Source organism: Gavialis gangeticus, unplaced genomic scaffold (assembly GCF_001723915.1).
Source record: "Gavialis gangeticus isolate Ggan-Ray unplaced genomic scaffold, GavGan_comp1, whole genome shotgun sequence".
NCBI classification, from domain to species: domain Eukaryota; kingdom Metazoa; phylum Chordata; order Crocodylia; family Gavialidae; genus Gavialis; species Gavialis gangeticus.
The window spans coordinates 136,932,250-136,953,973 of NW_017729024.1; the positions used below are offsets into that span (position 1 = coordinate 136,932,250).

At 43.5% G+C, this 21,724-nt stretch overlaps 1 protein-coding gene across 2 annotated transcripts in view; it reads right to left on the reverse strand.

Moving 5' to 3' along the window:
• The window catches only part of RNF180 (ring finger protein 180), a 160,096-nt gene that overhangs the window by 41,480 nt on the left and 96,892 nt on the right, over positions 1-21,724 (reverse strand). For both annotated transcript variants that reach the window (XM_019517803.1, XM_019517802.1), the window contains exons 5-6: positions 10,136-10,361; positions 6,037-6,162 (exon numbers count right to left, since the gene is read on the reverse strand). In XM_019517803.1, the coding sequence (XP_019373348.1) occupies positions 6,037-6,162; positions 10,136-10,361 (352 nt within the window). The remainder of the gene's footprint in view (positions 1-6,036; positions 6,163-10,135; positions 10,362-21,724) is intronic.

The following is a 21,724-nucleotide window of genomic DNA, read 5'->3' on the forward strand; positions in this document are numbered from 1 at the left end:
TGCCCATGGCAGCTGGTGGGGGTGTGTATGTATGCATGGTTGGGTGTGAGGTGTGTGTGTGCATGGTGGTGTGTGGGGGTACGTGTGTATATCATGGGATGTGGGGCGTATTGGGTGTGTGTGTATGGCAGGGTGCTGGGGTGTGTGTATAGTGGGGTGTGTGTGCAGTGTGTGTGGGGGAAATAGGGTATGTTGGGGGGTTGTGTATATGTGGGGGGATGTGGGGAAGGGTGTGTCTGTGTGACGTTGGGGGTGTGTGAGAGGGTGGGAGGGGTGTGGGGCCCCACATTCCCCCAGAGGCACAGCAGCAGGTGGGGTTGCTCAGGACACTGGTGCCTGGCTCCAGCTAGCACTGCATATTGCTGCAAGGAGTGTGACCCCTGTCAGGCAGTCTGCATCACCAGTGCTTCATGCACTGGCTAGGCAAGGGAGGAAAGCCCTACGCACTGGAGCCCGCTAAGGTAGGAAAGGCAGCTAGCTCCAGAGTGTGGGGCTTCCCTCCGATGCTGCGTGAGTGCGGGGAGTGCTGAAAAAACTGACTGCCCAGCAGAAGCTGCACTCCTTGCCACAGCGTGCAGCTCTGCTGCTGCTCCTTGGTGGGGCTGCATGCCATGGGAGAAGTGTGGAGGGGTTCCCCACACCACCCCCAACCTGGGCTCTGCACTGCCACTTCCCCCCCGGGCACAGGCTCATGCTTGGCGCTGCTGCCAGCCCCAGGCCCTCTACTTCCCTATTCGCTGCCCATAGCAAGCGGGCATGGGGAAGTCTGCAGCAACAGCAGCAGCAACCCCGCATGGAAGCTGCTGCTGGATGGGCTGGGCCCTTGTGCCCATGAGGGTGGGAGTGATGCACAACAGGGTATGTTGTGGGGGCTGTATACATGGGCACCTCGCTTCCACCCTCCTGGGTGAAAGGGCTGGGTGGGACACAATTTGTTGGTGGGTGCCGTGGGCCGGAAGAAGGTGCCTGGTGGGCTTGATATGGTCCATGGGCTGTATTTTGTCTTCCCTTGAGTTACATATTTTCACTTTCAAAAATGAACAAAAATAAGGAACAGAATCTCCTAGTCCAAGTCTTATACAATACAATCTTTACTCAGGACATTATTTCTGATGAGTTGATTTTTTGGTAGTATGTATCTAAATCTGGGCTGTCCAACTGGTAGATGCAGGGTGCATGTGGCCTGCAAGGCGTTAAACTGTGGCTTGTGAGACTTGTTAGTACATCTATTAAAGCTGCTGCATTGATGTGGCTCTGAAACCCAGCAGGTGAATGCTGCCATTGCTTGCTGTCCCACCCACTTCCCTGCCACTTAATTTGGGGTCTTTAGTTGCCATTGGTATCTAAACTTAGCAGCACAAGAAAAGGGAGGGAGGGGTGAGTAGTGATGGTGTTTGCCCTCTGGGTTTAGGAGGCATTGGCAGCCATGCCAACAAGCTGCCATCCTATTGCCAGAGGTGGGTCATACAGCCTTTGAGAAGTTCTGAAGTCTAGACCTAGTCCATGAGACCACCTGAGTTGGATATCCCTCATCTAATTAACAAATGTACTAACATAAGAGTAAAAATGACTGCTTGGATCATTAAGTCCAGCCCCCCCAGCAATTGCAGGCAGCCAAGTAATTGACAAGGGGTGGCCAAACTGCAGCTCATGAGTAGCATGTGGCCCTAGGACAGTTTAAATGCAGGCTCTGGAGAAAGACACTGAGGCATTGTGCACAGATAATTGACTCCATGGCTAGGGACAGACATTCAAAAAGCCAGAACCTGAATTGATTCAGTCTTTTCAGGTTAGTCTGACCTTTGTAGGTTGAACTAATTTGCACGTGAACAGACATTCCCTCTTGACTCACAAAATGCAGGCACATGTGTGCAGTGGCTCAGACCAGAAGCTGGGGGCCCTGGAGTGTGCCTTCAGCTGCAGGGAAGTTGTGCTGTGAGGTGTTGCTGTAGGGGAAGTTGTGCTGTGGGGTGAGCAGTGACCTCAAGTGAACTGGCCAGGGAGTGACTTTAATTCCCTTCTCACTGTCCCACTGGCAGAGCACCAAGCCTGGGGCAGCTTGGTGCTCCCCCATTGCTGCTGCAGTGGCAGGATGGGGGCATGGCCAGATGCTGGCAGGCATGGCCCCCTAAGGCAAAGGGGGCAGGAAGGGGGTTTATTCCCCCATCTGCCCCCAGGGGGCTGTACCCGGGGCTTGCTGGCCCCAAACACCACCTCCGCTAATTGCTCCCTGCACAGGGCAAGCAGTAGAATAAACCCCCTTCCTGCCCCTCCGCCAGATGCCAAAGGGAGTGGGGAAATAACCCTCTCTGTGGCCCCGTTGCCTAAGGGGACCATGCTGGCTGCCCCTGCCTGTACCCCCACCCTTGCCACTGGAGCAGTGAGGGGGTGGGGGCCCTAATGGGGGCAGCAGCCCCTGTCATGGTTTCTTGGATGTGCAAGCCTCTTCCCAACATTTGCTAGACTGTTAGTTTTTATAATATTCCATTAAACTTTATAATTTCCCTGAAATTGTAGATTTTAAATATACTGTGTATTTTATTCTGGAAACATGATAGTTAAAAGATTTTCCTTCTCATGGACATTCTGCATATTCTGAAAATTCAGATGTTAGAAAATATTTATACAGGAAATTCTATTTAATGTGCGATTCGGAAAGTATTTTGTTGCAGTGGGCGAAAAGGTTTCCAAGATAAAGACTGCAATAAATATTTTATCAATTCTAAGAGATACACCTACAGCACTGAGGTGCAATACTAATGCTCTTAAAAGAAAATCTGGAAAGCAGATAGCAGGGCAGAATACAGGCACTAAAGTAGTGAGGAGTTTGTTTATTTAATAAAAGAAAATAAGACTGTGAACATGTTCTTTCTTGCTAATTAAGCCCCTTCTACACATTACAGGTATGCCACAATTAACTGGTTAATTGTGCAATTACATTGAAACCAGCTACCTGTGCAAAAGAGCTATTATGTCACAAAAAGCTCCAACCAGCTATAACTTGAGACCTCAAAAATGTGTACTAACTTTATAGCTGGTTGCTACTGAGCTTTACTTTGCACATGCACATGTCTCTCCTGTAGCTGGGAGCCCTGGCAGCTGATGGGGCTCCCAGCTGTTGAGGTGGACCATGGGACTGGGAGGCCCATAGCTGGGGGGATTTTCAGTCCCCGCTGACTTTGGGTCCTGGTGGCATGGGGGCACAGTTGCCCCAAGGATGCATGAAACCACCTGGGCTGTGGGAACATTGCAGCTGCAATCCCACAGCTTTTGGAGGTGCATGAAACCCCTTGGGCTGTGACCCCCCCACCCATGGGGGGGCAGGAAATCCTAGGGGCTGTAGGACTGACACAGCCATAATCCCCCAGACTTGGGGATGTGTGAAACCTGCAGCCATGGCTGTTTCACACTTTCTTGAGGCTGGGGGATTACAGCAGCCATAAACAGACAGAATCTCTCAGCCTGAGATGTGTGGGGCGCCCCATGGCTGGGAGCCCTTTAACTGAGGAGGCTCCCAGATGCGGGAGCTTGCTTCTCAGCAGCAGTAAGGTATAGTGTGATCTCATGTATGATTCCACAAGCATACCTCCTGCTATGCACTGTGGCATGGCAGGAGGCGCAATTGTGTGGATCATGCATTAGACCCCATCGTGCCTTTAACTGCCTATGTAGAGGGGCCTTATATTCTGCACAACAACGACTTGAACTGAACTTTAATCAGGAGGCATGTTAAAAAAATTATTGTTGTTTCAAACCTCAAGCCTATAATTCTGTGCTTGTTAGAAAATTAGGATCAGATTGTATAACATACAACTCTGATTTAATCCTAGGTCTGACCCTCACCAGACTTCCCCCCCCCCCCGACCCTTTTGTCAACATTTAGCACAATCAGTTTTGGCTCCTAACTTTAATCACATCTGCTCAGTGGCCAGTTTCTTCAAGATTCACTTATTCTAGCTTTCACAATATTAAAGCCAAACAACATATTTTGGAGGTACTTCTAATATGCAGAAATCCTCAGAATATCACATTTACTGAAATCCAAGACGAGGTTTTCTTCCCCATTTTACATGGGGGGAAAAAAAGCCTCATCTTGGATTTGAGTATAGTGAATGATGGGGCTGGAGCTGCTACTGCTGTTGCTACCTGGGGATGTGCAGGGGAGATTACAAGGTGCAGGGGGTGAAATTACCCGATCTTTTAGGGCTTCTACACATTTGTGTGGAGCCTGCTCTGACACACCGGAAATCTAATGCAAAGGATCAGACTCAATTAATCGAGTTAATTGATTCTGCTGGAGTGTGGAAACTGACATGCTCCAACAGCCTTCTGCATAACATGTATCAGTGTCGTCATGCATCTCCGGACTGAAAAAATGGCAGCAGTGCACTTTGATATAAAACACATTCAGTGAGCTTTAGTTCAAAGTGCACACATGTAAAAATGACCTTAGAGCTTAATCTTGCAAGGCACAACTCTGACAGATATCACTAGCCCTCCATTCCTAACATACTATTTGGGATCCCCAGGAGGCAGGGACATTATCTTTGTGTTGTCCTATCCTAAACTAAGCATACTATTAGCACTTAAAATATTTGAAATAACAACGATGATGTGTACAGTTATTCTTTACATAAAGTATTATAGCACAAAATGATGAGCTCAGCATAAACATCATAAACAATATAAATGCCTGAATGAGAATTATTTGCTTTGTTTATTTTTGTTTGCTTTTTTGTCTGTGAGAACTACAATAAAAGTCTTGCCAACTGCCAGCTTCACAAGTCTGCCTGCACAATTTTGATGGATTAGAGCAGAGGTTCCTGAAGTTTTTTTTTAAAACTGAGTACATCTTTCCAGATTGACCACCTGCCCACATACCCCTCCCAGAATATTTTTTATATTTTAACCCTTTAAATACCAATAATAATTTCATTATTATAATGAAAATTAAATTCGCCATGATAATTTCTCCTACGTACCCCCCAGATGTGTCTTGTGTACCTGCAGGGTTACACGTACCACAGTTTGGGAACTCCTGGATTACAGAATTTCCTGTTTTCAGTAACTAAATCATGACTTCATTTGATCCACTTCTCCTTTGTCAACCAGAATGCCCTGTTTTCAACGTATAAGCAGGACTGGATAGACTAACCGATGTTAAAAAGGTATCTTATACTTTATATGTTTTTAGAAGCATGGTACATTATTTAAACAAATGTGAAATATTATTGGCAAAGTATCATTGATAAAGACTCAGTACTCTAGGAAACTATTCCAAAAACTAGAGTATCCTTATTACTTAGTGCCAGCTATATCAGTACCTCTAGCCTGGGGCAACAGAAATCCTTGAATTGGAAAAAGGGATACATACTTTGTTTCTTATCATATGAAGCAGATGATTGTTCTCTTGTAGCTTACTTAACACTATATGTCCATGGTGGTTAACTGAAGATTATTTGGGCTAGAAGGCAGAAATCTCTGATTTCTGTATTCCTGTTCTTAATCCAAGGAAGCGGCAGAATCAGACATTTTGTTCCTTTAGCCTAAATACTCTTCAGTTAACAGTAAGGGGAAAGTTGAAGGATTAATTTAGCTACAAGATCTATTCTTTTCCTTTTTAGAAAACACACATTATGTTCAGATGACAAAAAAGAAAAAAAAGTAACAAGCCTTATTCCACCTTATATGCAGAAAGCCAGCAGACTAAACATATGAGAGATATACCTAGCTAGTATTTTATACTTTTACTTTTTCACAGAAGACTGATCTTTTTTTGACCACAGCCTAGAGCTGATATTTTTCAAGAAAGAAAATAAATGATTCCCGCTGTCTACAGGAAATTTGCTAAATGTGCATTATACTGCACATACAATTACTGTGAATATGCATACAAATCGTCCATGTAAATGGATGGCTAAAATTTTTTTGCAAATTAGTTACTAATTACACATGTATTTGGTGGAAAATTAGGCTCTGCATAGCTAAAATATTGTATCATTCAAATTGCAATGTTTTCTGTAGTGATTTTGTTACCTTCAAAAACTCTGAATGCTTTTCTGCAGCTGGGCAGAGGCCATTTTGCAGAACTTGATTTTTGAAAATTTTCTTTTAATTTCAAATAGTCTGAAGGGAAGAAAGATTTTGTAGAGTTGTTCAGTTCTGTAATGAATGGAAAAGATATAATTAGAACCTGGATAAATACAGAAATGCATTTGGACAAGGACAAAAAGGAAAGCTAAAGATGCCTGTGTATTTTTTCCCAATTACTATCATCTCTTCCAGTTGATGAAGATCACAAGAAAATGAGATTTTGTAGATATAGCACAAAATAATACTAAAAATTATTTTTGCCTTCCTAAAAGCTTCCTACAAACATAAGATACAGATCAAGAAAAAATCCTTTATCAGATTCCAAATATTTTACTTTAAAAATTAAGACAGACTTTTAAAAACAGATTCTTGTCTGGGGCAATACACCCAGGGAAAACAACAGAAAGAGAGGGAAAAACATCCTTTAACATTTTTTCTTGCTATAGAAAGAAATTAGATTGAGTAGCCAACAGATGAACTTGAAAAGTCAGTAGGTTAGGGGAAAGGCTTTAGCTACATAAACTCTGGGTCTTAATTTCAGAGCCAAGCTGCTGTTCCAATTAATTGCAGCGGGCGCTAGGCAAGGGCAGTGGGGAAGCCCCTCTCTAACCTCCCTTTACAAAAGCTGGGAAGATTTATATGATTTAATTTAAAACTGGAGATGGACTCCAGCAGGGGAAGGAACCTCTTTCTCTCTTGGTGCTGCTGTTGCAGAGGTGTGTTAAGGAGGATTAATTTGCATATTTTATTTTCATAGCCCAGGTACATGGAAAACAGGTATGTAAATAAGTCTCCTTGTTTGTTTTGTATTGCTCACTGTGCCTTTTGGTGAGTGAATGAGAACTGGGTCAAAACTGAAAAACAATTATAATTATCAAGCAATACCCTTTCCCCAGGCATCCAGGGGAGGGGAGAGGGCCATTTGCATGGCGGCAGAGGGGAGCATTGTTCCCCCCTCCCCCCATACAGCCCATGGCCCTAGGCACCTGCCTAGCTTGCCTATGCATTAGCCTGGCTTTGGCTAACACTCGCACTCTTATTTCAAATTTCTGCCTTTTAAAAGAAAGGTAAGCCACATAAAGCTCAGATGAAAACCAAGCCCCAAAATCTAGTATTTTCCTATTTTGTTGCCCAAAATCAGGGCTAAATTTATAGTTAGGTATCTAAACAAGTTGTCTGATCTTCAGAGGAACAGAAATGGACTGGCAGTTCCCACTAGCTTCAGCAGCAGAAATGTTGCAAATCTGAAAATTCATAGCATTTTTATTTATGTGCCTAAATATGGAACCGTAAGAGATGCAGCAAAGTGGATTCGAACACTTATCTACTCTGTGGTTTTGTAACATGCAGCTTTCAAGCTTTGCTTGCGGTCAGTTTGTAAAAACAGCACAGAGCAAAAGGTGAATTTCTGAATAAATCCCTAATTGTTTTTGAAAATGACTTTTTAAAACAAAATGAGATTACACTAAAAGACACTTGCAGACTATATCCAGAAGATATAATAGATTAGCATGGGGATTATAGTTTCAAGTCCGTAACATTAACATAAAATATAAAAAATATTGGCAAATGGTATTTTAGTAATTTGAACAGAACTTAAAGCAAGACTGGCGTTTCAAAAATGCCTTTTAAAAGAATTTAGGAGTCTCTTGTGAGAGAGTGTTTACTATATTTTAAATTTGTCTGGCATCACTCATTTCCCCTCATACATTGATTTTATTCATTTCTCTAAGGATATGATATAATCAATATTTCCTGGTTGATTTAACACCTGCTCTTCTTGTAATGCTTGCTCTAGGATTATGATAAAACAAAATAAACATAGTTTAACTGTTTTCAATTATGCTGCTAAGTGACAGCCAGAGATGATCCCAACAGGGTGCGGGGCCTGGGGCAAAGCAGCCTGCGTGGGGTGCCCCTCCCCATCACATGACACACTTACGCCAGGGAGTGAAAGCCTTGGCACACTGGATGTGGTGGGAGGGGTGGTGGCCAGAACTTCCAGCTGGAAAAAACAGAGATGTCCAACCTGCCAGTGGGAGTGCAGACTAAACATCAAACATGGCAGCTGTGGCCTCTCCCCATGGCTCTGCGGAGCCCTCCAAAGCATGGGGGGGCAGTTGCCCCGATTCGCCCCACACCAGGGATGGCCCTGGTGATAGCTCAGTGTAAAGATTTATGGATTTCTTCAATTCCATATTCCTTAATTAACATTACCCATACTAAGTACATCTCATAAATGTGTTGTGTTTTCTAATTGTTAAGGTTTCATTTACAAGCAAACTATGCAGTAGCACTTTTTTATTGCTAGAAAGCCACGTGCTTGCTTAATAACATAATTACAAACCTAATTCTTACTTCACAAAAAACTGCATACATGCCCTATGTTGAAGTGTTAGCATTGTTGCGAATACTCTGTGACATTTATTCATCTTCTCTCTATAGTGCTTAAACACGCTTTGTTGAATAGCTAAACAAACAAATAAGTCCTTACAATAATTAACAGGAGTTATGGACATTATGTGAAATCCATTCCATGTGCATTAAGGCAAAGAAGTATCAAGCTTTATAGAAATGGAGTGTGAAGGTAACTGCAGCCTTTAAGTAACTTATGTGCAAGGTATTGGGAGAAGTTATTATACATACAGGATGTTTTTATATGTGCTCCAGGGTGTGGGGGGGGGAGGGTGCTCTCCGAGCCGCTCTAATTAAAGTGCCTGCAGCATCTTAAGTATCAGTGTCCTGGTGCTTCAAAACGGTGCTGGGGGTGCTTTAACTCAACCTCATTGAATAAGCTTCAGTTAAAGTGCCTCCACTGCCATTTTGAAGTGTGGGGACGCTAATATGTGTGACACAGAGGCTGCTGAAGGTGCGCTAAGTAGCATGATTCAGCAGACTCGATTTGTAATTACAGCGCATTGGAGCAGCGTCCCACGCATCTCTAGACACCCACATTGGATTCCTTCTCTGCCAGCCTATGCAGAGGTGATGCCCTGTCTCCTAGCCTGCACACGGTTGAGTTCTGCAACATGCAAGAAATACACTAAGCCCAGTAGTACAGTGCTTCCATCTGTACTGCTTTCAGCATTCTTTACTTATGATTTAAGTGTTGTGGAGGGCTTTGCTCTGTATATAGTAAAAACATTTAATCCCCAATGTTTGAATCTGTCTTTTTAATATCCAAGTTTATAATTCTGACCTACATTATTCTAAAAGACCTCCTGAACATGCAGAGCAGTACATTTAACCCTTGCTGCTCCACATCCTTGTTTACTTCAAAGGGACTGCTATTCATTATGCCTCTCTAACTCTACAGTGAGGAGTGGCAGAGCTGAGTATTCAGAGAGGTGGGTTAGATAGGAAGTAGCAAAGGGCAGAACCCAACAGCTCTTGTGGCTTTTAATTTATCATCAAAATAAATAAAGACATAATTATTTTATGATTAAATGAAACGTTTGAGAAGTGACCTTTTAATGTGTGAAAGAGAAGCTTATCTTTTACTGGATTAACTGTATAGTTGGGATAGCTACTGGATCGCTTTTTAATGTGATAATCTGGGAATACATGCATTTGTGAAATTTGGAGTTTGCAGCTGTTTAGCTACAAGGAGCCAAACAAAAATAAAAACATAAACATTTAAAAAAGGAAACACTTTTAAGTGTTCTAATATAGACATTGATAAATATTTAGAAAAGAATGGACAAAAAAGCACTGTTGTCTTGTGAAAAGCTATTATTTGGAAACTAAAGTCTACAATGAAAAGGCGAAACAGATTTTAAATCTATATAAATGCAAACAAATCCCAATGCAATCTTAGCTATGGAGTCATTACTGATGTGTATAAATTGATTAAATTCTACTCTCTATGCATTCACCCAACTGGAAATGATCATAATTCATTTGTACTTATATATGACAGCAGAGTTTGACTGTATATGGTCAGCAAGGATTCTACTATATTTTTATTACACATTTATTTATGCCAAAAATGAAAGAAATAGTTACCAATACTTTCTATACATAAAAAGTTTCGTTGCTATACCTGATTGGAAAAAGACTCTTGCAATTATTGTGCGACACAGTGGACATGGAGTACTGGTTGGGTTGTCTTTGGCAAGCATCCTTAAGCAAGGTTCACAAAAGATGTGGTGACATGGATAGCACATGTATGGATTAAAATAGACATCCAGGCACACTGCACAAAGGTAACTTTCTTTATCTCCTCTGTGTTCATGCTCATCATCTGTGTTGACATTATCATTTGAAATCTGCAAAAAAAACAAAAATTCTTCACAGATAAATATAAAATATCAGTCAGGGAGGAAGTAAAGGGTCATTTATAATATTTAAATGTCAGTAAATACATGTGTGATTCCTATTGGGTGATACGTAATTCTTTCAATGAGACTATGAAACATTCTGTAGTTAGAAATACCTTTTACAAAAAGTATTTCTGTAAAATAGTCAAATGAGAACTGAAATCATTGTGAGAACCTAAAAGGGAAAAATAACCACATAGCCTAGGGGAAAAAGGATAAAATATAACAGTTGCCTAGTAGTCTCTTAACATTTTACTTCAATTTCTTAAAATTAAACTCTTCATCTTAATATTTCTTATTTTTCTGTAATTTTATCACAATGAGGATCTGCCAAGTTTAACCCACAAATACAGTAACCAAAGCCAAGCAAACAAAATAAAACACTTTAAACCAATATGTATTTACTAGGGGTATGCAAAATGGGCCATACTCAATTCGGATTCAACCTGAATCAGGGGACAGTGATTCAATTCGTTGATTCAGATCACTGTCCTTATTTGATTCAAGCGAATCCGAACCTGAAGATTTGATGCTGATTCAGAGAATCAGTGATTCAGCCATTAAATGTTTTTGCTACATACCTTAAAGTACCAGGTGGCTCATGAATGCTGAGATGATGGGGTGGATGGAGCATCCCACGGGGGGGGGGGGATCCTCCGCGTGCTTGGTGGCAGACCGGGAAGTGGACCATAAGTACTTCCGGTGCAGTTCCGGGTTCGCTGCCGAGCGCATGGTCCCCGAGCCTGCATCCCCCTGGCTCAGCAATTGGCAATGGGGAGGGACCCTGGGTGCCCCCCCCAGATCCAGAAGGCACCAGTCACTGAGCCAGAGGGGTCCCCCTGCGAGCTCCGTGGCGGACCTGGAAGTGGACCGGAAGTGCTTCTAGTCCACTTCCAGGTCCACTGCCAAGTGTGTTGGGAAACCGCCTCCACTCCCGTGGGACACTACATCTGACCCAGCATCACAGCATTCACGAGTCACCAGGTACCTTGAGGTATGTAGAAAAAACATTTAAAGCTGTGTCTATGTCTGAATCATCGAATCTCTCCAAATATCTCCAAATCAATTTGGAAGGTTCTGATTTGATTTGGAGAGATTAAAGGGTTTCCTAATTTGATTCAGTTAGTATTTCAGAGTTAAAAACACGGAATTTCCAACATGCAGTAAGTGCAGCATAATTTGAGTACCACATAGCAGCTAAAATGTTCACCAAACCCAAGTCTCATATTGAACTTTTGTTACTGTACCAAAATCCAAGATGACTTCAAATTTAAGATGACCCCCCAATAATTAGATTCTATAAATTTATTATAATTTTCCATGTATAGAATCTAAGTAGTGGAAGGCTTTACTAAACTCATCCCCCCGCCCCACTGTTGTGACAGGAAAAACTAGCAGTGGGGGTAAGTGGACAGACCTCTGTACCTTGTTCCCCTGCCCCTTGTCCCCTGTGCTTGCCCTCCCTGCTACTTGTCCCTTGCCCTTGCTCTCTCTGAAGTGTGGACCATGGTCAAAGAAGCCAAACCCCTCGTGCTGGCATCATTGCTGGAATCTTCTATTCACCTCACCAATGCACCTTTGCCTTTGGAGCCCATGTCCTGTGACTAGGAGGACCGATGAAAATACTATCTGTGCCCCCAAACCCCTGAGCCCAGCCCACAGAGCCCTGTAGTCTTGCATCACCCAGCCCAGATTGCTCTGTGCCATATCATTTGTGCCCATGTGGATGAGCAGCATGGGTGGTGGTTGGAGGGCCAGACAAGTTTGGAGATCCTTTCTGTCACATCCCAGACACGAGCTCCAGGCAGGCAGCAGAACTCATGGGCTAAGGGGTCAGGGCAATAGATTGCTCCTTCTGTCCCCCTAAGAAGGGAGTCACCCACCACGATAACTTTGCACCTTCTTCTAGGCCCAGGTGCTGGTGGCCCTCCATCCTCACATGCTGGAGCCGGCAGTATGGCTGGCTCAGTTGATGTGAGATGTGCAAAATGGTTATGCAGCTCCAGGGGAGTGGTAACCCTGGCGTTGCGCCTCTTTGGGCCGGAGACAACTGTTATCCAGGCAACCCCAAGCTGGACCTCATGGTGGTTCCTTGGTTGTGCCACGCTGTCATCAGCCATCAGGTGGAGAGCCTGAAGGTAAGAGTCCAGCTCCTGCTCTGCATCTCTAATGGAGTGCAGTCATTGAACTGTTGCCTGGAGTTCCCTGATCTGGTACCCCAGGGCCTCCACCATTGGGCACACCCCAGAAGGGGAGGTAACAGTGCCCCCAAACCTAGCTACCTGCAGTCTTGCTTGGCAGCCTCCACATGGAGCCAGAGGCTCCGTTTGAATGGAGGCCGTGGCCAAGGGTCCTGCCCAGGTGGGGGCAGGGACTGTAGGCTCCATTTGGGTGGAGACCCCAGTGGTGTCAGAGCAGGGGAGTCCAGGTGCAGGGGGGAGCCTTGGGGTGTGACGTGTCCCATCCACCATGGTCCTTGAAGTAGTCTCGCTATTACTGTGCAGACTTTTGGCTACGGCTCAGTGCCTGAAGCCTTGTGCCCTCCTGCTCACCCTCCTGTGCAAACTCCCGTGCTAACTCACATGCCGGGCAGAGAAGCACACCTGTTTGCATGGCTCCCTGGAGGGCTAGGCCAAGTAGGAACTGGGGCAGGGTGAGCCCCTCCCTGGTTCCTCTCAGCTGCCTCCCTGCAGCTGGCTAGTCCCTCCCACCACGGGCCCCGCTCACCTCCAGCTCTGCTGGGGGTCGGGCGGGGTCTGCTGTGGCTGCTGGGGTTCCACAGGGTGCGGGGGTATGATGGACTTACATCCATGCATCTCCCACTGCTCCCAGACCCAAACTGAGGGTCCCACCCAGGTGAGGGCAGGGACTGCAGGCTCCATTTGGGTATAGGCTGGAACCATGGAAAATTTAAGACAATTTTTAAGAATGGTGATGAAGTATCCCTCTAAGGCAGGGGTTTTCAATCCCTGGGCCACGGTCTGGTGCCAAGCTGCGGTGGGTTGGCTGCTGGCCTGCAGCACAGTTGGCTGCCGGGCCGGAAGTAGACATGGACCGGCAAACCATGGTCCCCCAGAGCTTGGCAGAGAGGCTGTGGCTCCTTCTGTAGGGCCCACAGCAGTGCAGGGTTTGGCTCCTGCCCAGGGGCTGGGCTGCAGTTTGTCAGGCCACAGCATAAAAGCTTTGGGAATCCCTGCTCTAAGGGGCTAAGATTATCCCACTTAAAACTATCAACTGAATCCCTCATACCAACAGGACAAAGCTTTTCACGCAAACTTCTACAATACCATATTTTGAAAAGAAGTAAAACCACAGATACATGCAGAAGATGAAACACGTGCTGAGACTATACTGCAAATTGGCAGGGGTTGATAAATGATGGCATAAGCTGTATATGGGAAAAGCATACCCCAGTAGTGTCATTCATTGAAACCTCCCTGGTTAACATCATCTCCCTAAAGGTCAGAAGTAGCAGGAGTATACATCTGATACAGGAACAGACAATGATAAAGTGAAGATTCTTAGAGATTTCACTTTGCAAATAGTTAAACTAGTGGAACCCAGAAATACAAACATCCTTCTGATTCAGAGGCTTTGGGACCATATTCCCATATTGCATTGTTTTCTTTTGGATAAGCATCTGGAAGAGAAGGAAAAAGGACATATCTTCAAATATCGTCTTAAGAATGGAATGATAAAAAACGTTGAGAGGAATAGCCAAAGTACTATCAATTATCACAGGTGCCCGAAGACCTCTGTCTAAGACCAGAAGGTCCACTTTAATGTTCTCAACATTTTCATCAGCACCCAACATTTCTAAAGTGTTGTTATTTAGGAAACATCTTTCTTATTATGATAACATCTTGACCTTTAAAGACCTAGCCAATCCTGAATTCAAAATGGTAGATTCCCAACTCACAGATAGTGACATCAGCCCATGATATATATGAATGAAACAACTCACATCCCTAATATGGCACTGTTGATCTACACCTCTCCGAACACCTTACAAAAGGAGGTAAATATTATCTCTACTTTACAAATAGGGAAACTAAGCTAAGTATCCAGGAAGAGAAATGTTTTAGAAAGAATATCAGAGAGAGAGAGCGAGAGCAAGAGAGAGAGAGAGAGAATCAGAGAAAAGTAGGGCTGGAAGGAACCTCAGGAAGTCATCTAGTCCAACCCCCTATTCAAGGCAGGATTATCCCTATTTAAACCATGTTTGTCTAACCTATTTTTAAAAACCCTGGGAGCAACCCTCATACACAACCATGAGACATCATGTCCAAAACATCAAAAACACCTATTAACTTGCCAGAGGTCAAACAGGGAAATGACATCTGTGCTAATGTTGTCCTGCAAGGACAGGAAGGAGTTTGTTAAAATATGCTCAAGAAATCTGAGGGATGATGTAAATAGGAGACTGAATCGAGGAGGAGTGATCTTGTGCAGAGCATCAGATTTAGGAATCATTGGTATTAAGACAGTAATTACAATGAGTCACTGAAACCAAAAGGCAGTATACAGGAAGTCCCACAACCCCCCCCCCCAACATTTTCTCCAACATCCCAAAATAGTAAAAAAACCTCTCCTTCTAAAAGTATTCAGATTTGCAGTTGACTAGCTTAGAATGTTTTCAGTCAGTTTTAAATATGTTCACATCTAGTAAAAATAAATAAGACCAAGAAAAACTGAATTGTGTACGTTTAAAATGGTCTTGAAAAGATACTTATCTGAAATAAACTGTGGAGAAAATATGTAACATTTATTTGTAAAAATACTATCCTAGAAAACTTAATGATCAAAGTTAGAATATTTTAAAAGGCTTTGAAGTAAAGTAAACAGGAGAGGATTGTTCCATATTAAGTCACTTTTTAAACAAAACATGAAAGCTGAAAGATACCTGCATATGCTTTTAGCAATTCAACTACAATTCTAAGCCTAACTAGAGGTTGACTTATTTGTACATAATAAATATGTCAATTAATTGCTCTGAAATGATAAAGCAATGGTAATGGAAGGTATACATGTTACTAGGGTCCTATCAGCTTGACCTTATATGAAATAAAAACTGATGCAGCAGAATGCAATGGACTTGAATTTTTTCCATCTAATTAATGTAAGATCAGCATTCTGAAACTGGGTTTCTTCTAACTGTGTGCAAATGGAAAAAGTTTCTTGTCCTAAATGGATAAGGAAAAAGGAAATAAATCAACATGTAAACACTCAAGCTCTCAAATACAAAACCCTATTTTAACTCAAATCTTAGAACTGTAGTGACATGCTGGCTGTGACGTTCCCAGTAATAACAAGCTACTGCGTAGTCAGCGTCACCAAAAAGCTGGGGATGCTATTGTGCAGTAACACTGGTTACTGCACAGTCAGCATCTCCTGTAGATGTGGATGCTGTGACTGTAAATGAATAAATACATAAAAAATAAAATAAACAACAAAAACACCAAACTAGACTATGAGTATGTTGCACCAATTTTTAAAGAAGGTTAACTTGGTTTTGGTCATTGTCTACAAAATGTTAGACACAAAGTAGATCTCTGTCAATACTAGAGACATTTTGAGATGACTGTTTCCAGAATGCACATCTGTATAAAACAGGAAAATCTTTCTAACCTTGGAGAAAATTCTAACCATTTTTCCATGGCTGTGAAGCATCCTATATGGTGTTAACAGTTTATTTACAGAGACTACAAAGATATTTTTCACCTCCTAGATGGCATGGAACCTAGCTTCATGGAGCAGGGTTGCTGGACCTGGGAGTGGGTAGGTGCAGGATAGTGCATCTGTTACAGAGTCATAGAGAAGTAGGGCTGGAAGGGACCTCCAGAGGTCATCTAGTACAACCCCCAACCTGAGGCAGGATCATCCCTATCCAAACCATCCCATACAAAACATAATCTAAACTCTGTAAGATTTCTGTCAACAATAACACAACACAGACCTAACACTCTAATCTGCCATAGGTAAAGCAGGGGAACCATGGCAGCTAATGTCCTGCTTCTATAAAATGTTGTCCCAGGGGGACAAAAACAGAGGCACCAGAGCAGCCTCCCATGGCGGGACCAGAGGCAGGACTGACCTGCCCAAAGAAAGAAATAGAAAGCCCTGAAAAGCAGGTATACTTACCATTCCCTGGAGAAGCAGAGCCACGCTGAGAAGGGCCACTGGCATGGTTCATCAGCTGCTTTTATTGCCAGCTGGGAATGGCGATGGCAGATGATGTCAGCAAAAATCGCCACCTGGCAGATTTAAAAGCCAGCAGCAGAGAAATGGAAGAGGGGGCAGCAACTACTGAGCCAGAGGGTGAAGCTGCTCCCCGGGGACCAGCAGGGTTGGCAGCTCTGAAGGGGGCTGGATGGAGACTCGTAGGAGGGGTCTCAACCCCATTAGAAGAATCACCCAGCCGGCTCGACAGGACAGCCGGGCCAAGGAGGGATGGCGTCGAGGGATCTCGAGGACCACGGACACCAGACCCATGAGTGGAGTGGGCAGAGGCCCGTATCTCAATTAATCTTTTTTCTTTTTTTCTCTGTTACTTTATTTTGGAGGGTGCACGGAGGAACCTCCAGGTGACCCCAGATCAAGAGAGAGGACCAAAGCAGCACAGCAGAAGCCTCAGAGGGAGAACGAATGCAGAGACAAGGATGGTCCCATGCCTCATCATCTGGGGTAAAAGGTCACTGAGGGATGGGCAAGGAGAGGAGAGGGTAGACAAAAACACCAGGAAGGGACTGGCTGGTGACCCATCACCCAGTGGTCTTGAGGGCTGGTGCATGGCTGGGGTGTAGGGGAGGTGGAGCCCAAAGAATGCCTGCAAAGGGCAGCACCCAGTCTGCGAGGATCCGTGAGGAGAAGCCCCACCACTGAAGAAAAGAAGACCAAGTCATGGCAGGTGAGTGTCCGGGCCTCCCTCAGGGTTGAACGTGATCCAACACCCAGGTCCCAGGGACACACCCCACAGCCAGAACCAGGTGTGCACTATAAAGTCACTAGAGAGCATCTATACAAGACCAGGTGGGTGCAATTGTCAATATATGCTCAAGAGGCCCCCAGTAGAGGGCCACACCCCCTCCTAGAGAGGAAGGCAAATCCCCCACAGTGCATATCAATCTGACCAGGGGTGGGGGTAAAATTCCTTCCTGACCCCAAATACAGCAATTGGTCTGACCCTGAGCAGAGGGACAAGACCCTTTAGCTAAGTACCTTTGGCTTTGGCCCAGCAGGAGTATTGGCACACCCCAGTTAAAGTCGTCAGCCTTGGATGTAACTAGAACCCATTGCCTCTGGGAAGGCTTAAAAACATCCTGACACATATAACAGAAAAGGGGGGTGGGGGGACAAACAGCAAAGCTCAGAAGTATAGGAAATAACCATGGTAGAACATAGGCATAGATATACTTAGATCATCTCCGACCAGCAGCTGTTCAACCTCTTCTTGAATACCACCAGTGATGGGGAGTACACGACTTCCCTAAGCAGTCTATTCCATTGCTTTACTATCTAAACAGTGAAGAAGTTTTCTTGGATATCCAATCTAAACTTACTTTGCTGCAATTTCTAGCCGTTGGTCCACATCCTCCTCTTTGCAGCCAGAAAGAACAGGTGCTTTCCCTTTTCTTCATGGCAGCCCATCAAGTATTTGCTATCATGTCCCCTCTTAAGCACCTTTTCCGCAAGCAGAAGATGCCTACCTCATATAACCTTCTTTCCAAGCCCTTTATCACCTTTGCTGCCTGCCTCTGGACCCTCTTCAACTTCTCCACTTTCTTTTGAAATGTGGAGCCCATAGAGTTTCAGGAGCTATAGATTGTACAATCATGTTCATATCTAGAAAGAGAAATAATACATTTTATCATGATTTAATGTAGGGGGTGCTGGGATGTGTAATTAATAGCTGTAATTTTCATTATATAAAGCACTAAATATTATCATTCTGAAGGGACTAGATAATCTGAAGGATTATCAAGGTAATCCTTCTATTTATATTTGAGTATTAGATATGGTTGATGAGATTTATTAGTCCAACCTGGGTTTTCAATTACCTTTTCAAGAATCCAGTGCCATGAAACAGTTAATAATTGTCAGGAAATCTTATATTATGTCACCTTTGAATAATGAAATTGATCATGCACTCTCATTGTTCAATGATCACCTTTTCAAGTAATAGTTTCTTGAAAAAAGCACAGATGTATATTCAGAATATTTTTGGGTTGGAGGCTAGGGATGAAGAATTCTCACCCCCATCTTTGAATGGTTACTATAAAGGTTGGGTGAAACTATTCTGTCAACGATCGAGGACCTGCAGAGACTCCTCCCTTGTGTTAAAAGTGCTCAAAAGGCAGCAGGTAGCAATTCAGTGAAATCAAGAGAATGTGGAGTCATGCCTCTAACTCTCAGAGGCCAGGAAGTGGTGCAGGTCACCTGCACAGTGTGGAGCTGTACAGCTTGGAATTGTGCAGTAATGTGTGTGCTCCCTTAAGTTCCAGAGAATTCTGACAGCTCCTCCTTGGCAGTTTCTTATCACACCAGAGGCGTAATAGGTCAGCTCCATGCCACGGGCAGCAGTGGCACATGGTCAGTGCTGTCCAGGTGGTAAACATCCTCAGTGCAGGGCTTTGCATAACTGGAATGATTTAGCCCACAGCAAGCACCTCTATGCAAGACATTTACTGCACAGTTGGCTAATTAACTGCAGGGTAAATCTCTCAGCATCTAAACCTGAATCCCTGTTAGGGAGCACTAAACTAATAAACTCTGCAGCAGGGTAGGACTTGTAAATACAAGTGGAATTTTTTCATCCGCAGCAGTGTACGTGTAGATGTTTTGCTGGCTGCCTGGGGCACAAGGGTGCTTCAGTGCAGGGCCTGCCTGCTGGTTAGCTCCATACTACCCTCATGCTCCAGCTAGCCCCTCTGCAGCACACTGAGGCTGGTCAGAGCAACCCCTGGGCTGGTAGGCTGATCCCCCAGATCCCTGCTAGACAAGGCTACTGCGACCTGGCTCAGTGTACTGTGGTCTGGGCGCATGTGTAAACTGTGTGCCCAGGAGCTTCCCGGGAGCAACAAACTCCAGAGCAATAAGCTCTGCAATTTATTGCTGCCCCCTAATGGCCTGTGTAGACACACCCAGTAATTTGCAGTTTACAGTGGAAGATAAGTCTTCAAGCATACAGTGTTATCAAAATCATACACCACAGGTTGAAGAGAGATGTCAGAGAATGGAGGATACAGGTGGCTCCTGTTTCATGCAGCAATAGTCCACTGAAGGGCTGGACATGACTGGAAGAACACAGTGGATTTTATTAAGGTTTCATTTTCCATATTCTTCAACCTAATTTTACATTACTATTTAACATACATTGTTGTTTTTTACTTTTTAAGATCAGTATTACTTAAATTAAATACTTAAGTTAAATATTTAAATTTAAGTGAAATTATGACTTTTTGGTGATGATTTAGATGACAGCAAGGAAGCACAAATTTAAAATGTTTAGGAAAATCACCGTGATATTTTTTACTGACTAAGCTTAGCAAAAATTCTTCCAAAACAGGCTGAGTCCCTTTGGGGTATATGCACCTTCAAGCACTGTGGTTTGGTTGACTAGCATATTCCATGCAGAGTTGCATCTTAAAAAAATCAGAATGGGTGAGAGACTAATGCCTATGGCCTATATATCTATATTATAAGTTAGTAATTTGCTTTACTTGCTCTTTAAATTTCTTCCTCTATGACCACTCACTAATTTAAAAAAAAGGTAAAAGCTTCAAAGCAGGGCTAACGAGCTTAAACAACTCTCTAGAGCTACCTATCGCCAAGAGCCATAACCTCCTTTTAAGCCCTCCTGCTTTGGTTTTGGCTGAATAAATTGTTCATGGGAAAAATAACTATAAAGGCACTTTCTTCTATAGATAACTTTTGTTTAAAGCAAAGATTGTTTCTATTTTTTTATTATTTAGGAACAGCTGTAGGCAATGAAGTTGATAATCTGCTTTAAGAAAATATTTTACAGATCACCATTTCTGAGGCAAAGAATAATTTTATGTAGACTGCATATACTTTTGATTAAGCTGTTTTGAGTCAGAAATAAAGCAACACTTAAATAAAATTCATAAAATTCTTAGATTTAAATATAACTATGAAAATATAATATATGCACAGATAATTCAGAGACTAACAGGAGATTACTTAATTAAACATAGCTTAATCTTGCTTTCATGTAATGAACAAGTTTTCAGAGACAGCTAACAAACTTCTTACCAGTCCTAATGTACAGTGAATTCATTTATTAAAATCTTTGCTTACAGCTTTGTTCCACTCATCCCCCACACCGTATTGGATCTGCATATTGAAAAGATGAACGATGGTGATTCCAAAATGGTATTATGAACATATTAGTTGTGGTTTTATTCTAATGTATTAAAAGCCTTTGTCTGTCTGTCTATAACACTTTATTTGCGCTCTGATTGGTTGTCTCAGCAAACAATTAGAGTGCTCTGCACAGACAGCTACACACGGCAGAGCACCATCATGACAGCAGGGACTGAGGGGCCAGAGCAGGGGCACGAGGACAGTGGGGCTGGCCTTGCTCCCAGCCCCCCCCAGACTCTGTTCCTTGGAGGTGGTGGTGGTGTGGGGTGCTGGCGGCCCAGAGCTGGTGGCAGCGTGGGCTGGAGTGGCAGGGGGTGGGGGGCCACATGGAGCTGGATGCAGGGTGGGGCACATGAGGCTGGAGGCTGGTGGCACCATGGGGCGTTGGGTGGTGGTGCTCTGCCCCCCCCATCATTAATGACAGGCAATTTGCTAGTTTTTAACCGAAAGTTCAATTTTGCACAGAATGCAAAGGCTCAGCCTCTGTGTTTAGCACGAAAAATACTCTCTATACCTCTTAAAAACTTACAGCACTTGTTTTTTGGGCATAGAGTAAATTACAAGTAAATCTATTAATTCATTTCTAAGTTAAAGCTGATTCTATATGGGCTCCTTAGAGATATTTAGTACATATGTCAATCTTTCCTTTGTCCTGACTAAACTTAATAACTGAAAACACAAATACTTTAAATTTTCCATACAGTTGAAAATAACTGAAATGTGCATAGGCTATATTGGACAAAATTAGGTTGTAATTAAGTTATAAGTGACTGCTATATCTAAATGGCATGATTATGTAGGCCATAACTAAATCAGGCCAACAATTTAAATTCTCTGAGAGCAACTACTGAAGAGAAGCCTGAAGTGACCTGACCAGCAAACTTCCTGATGTGGAGGACTTCAGGAAGTGTAGATGGGCAGGGCATTTC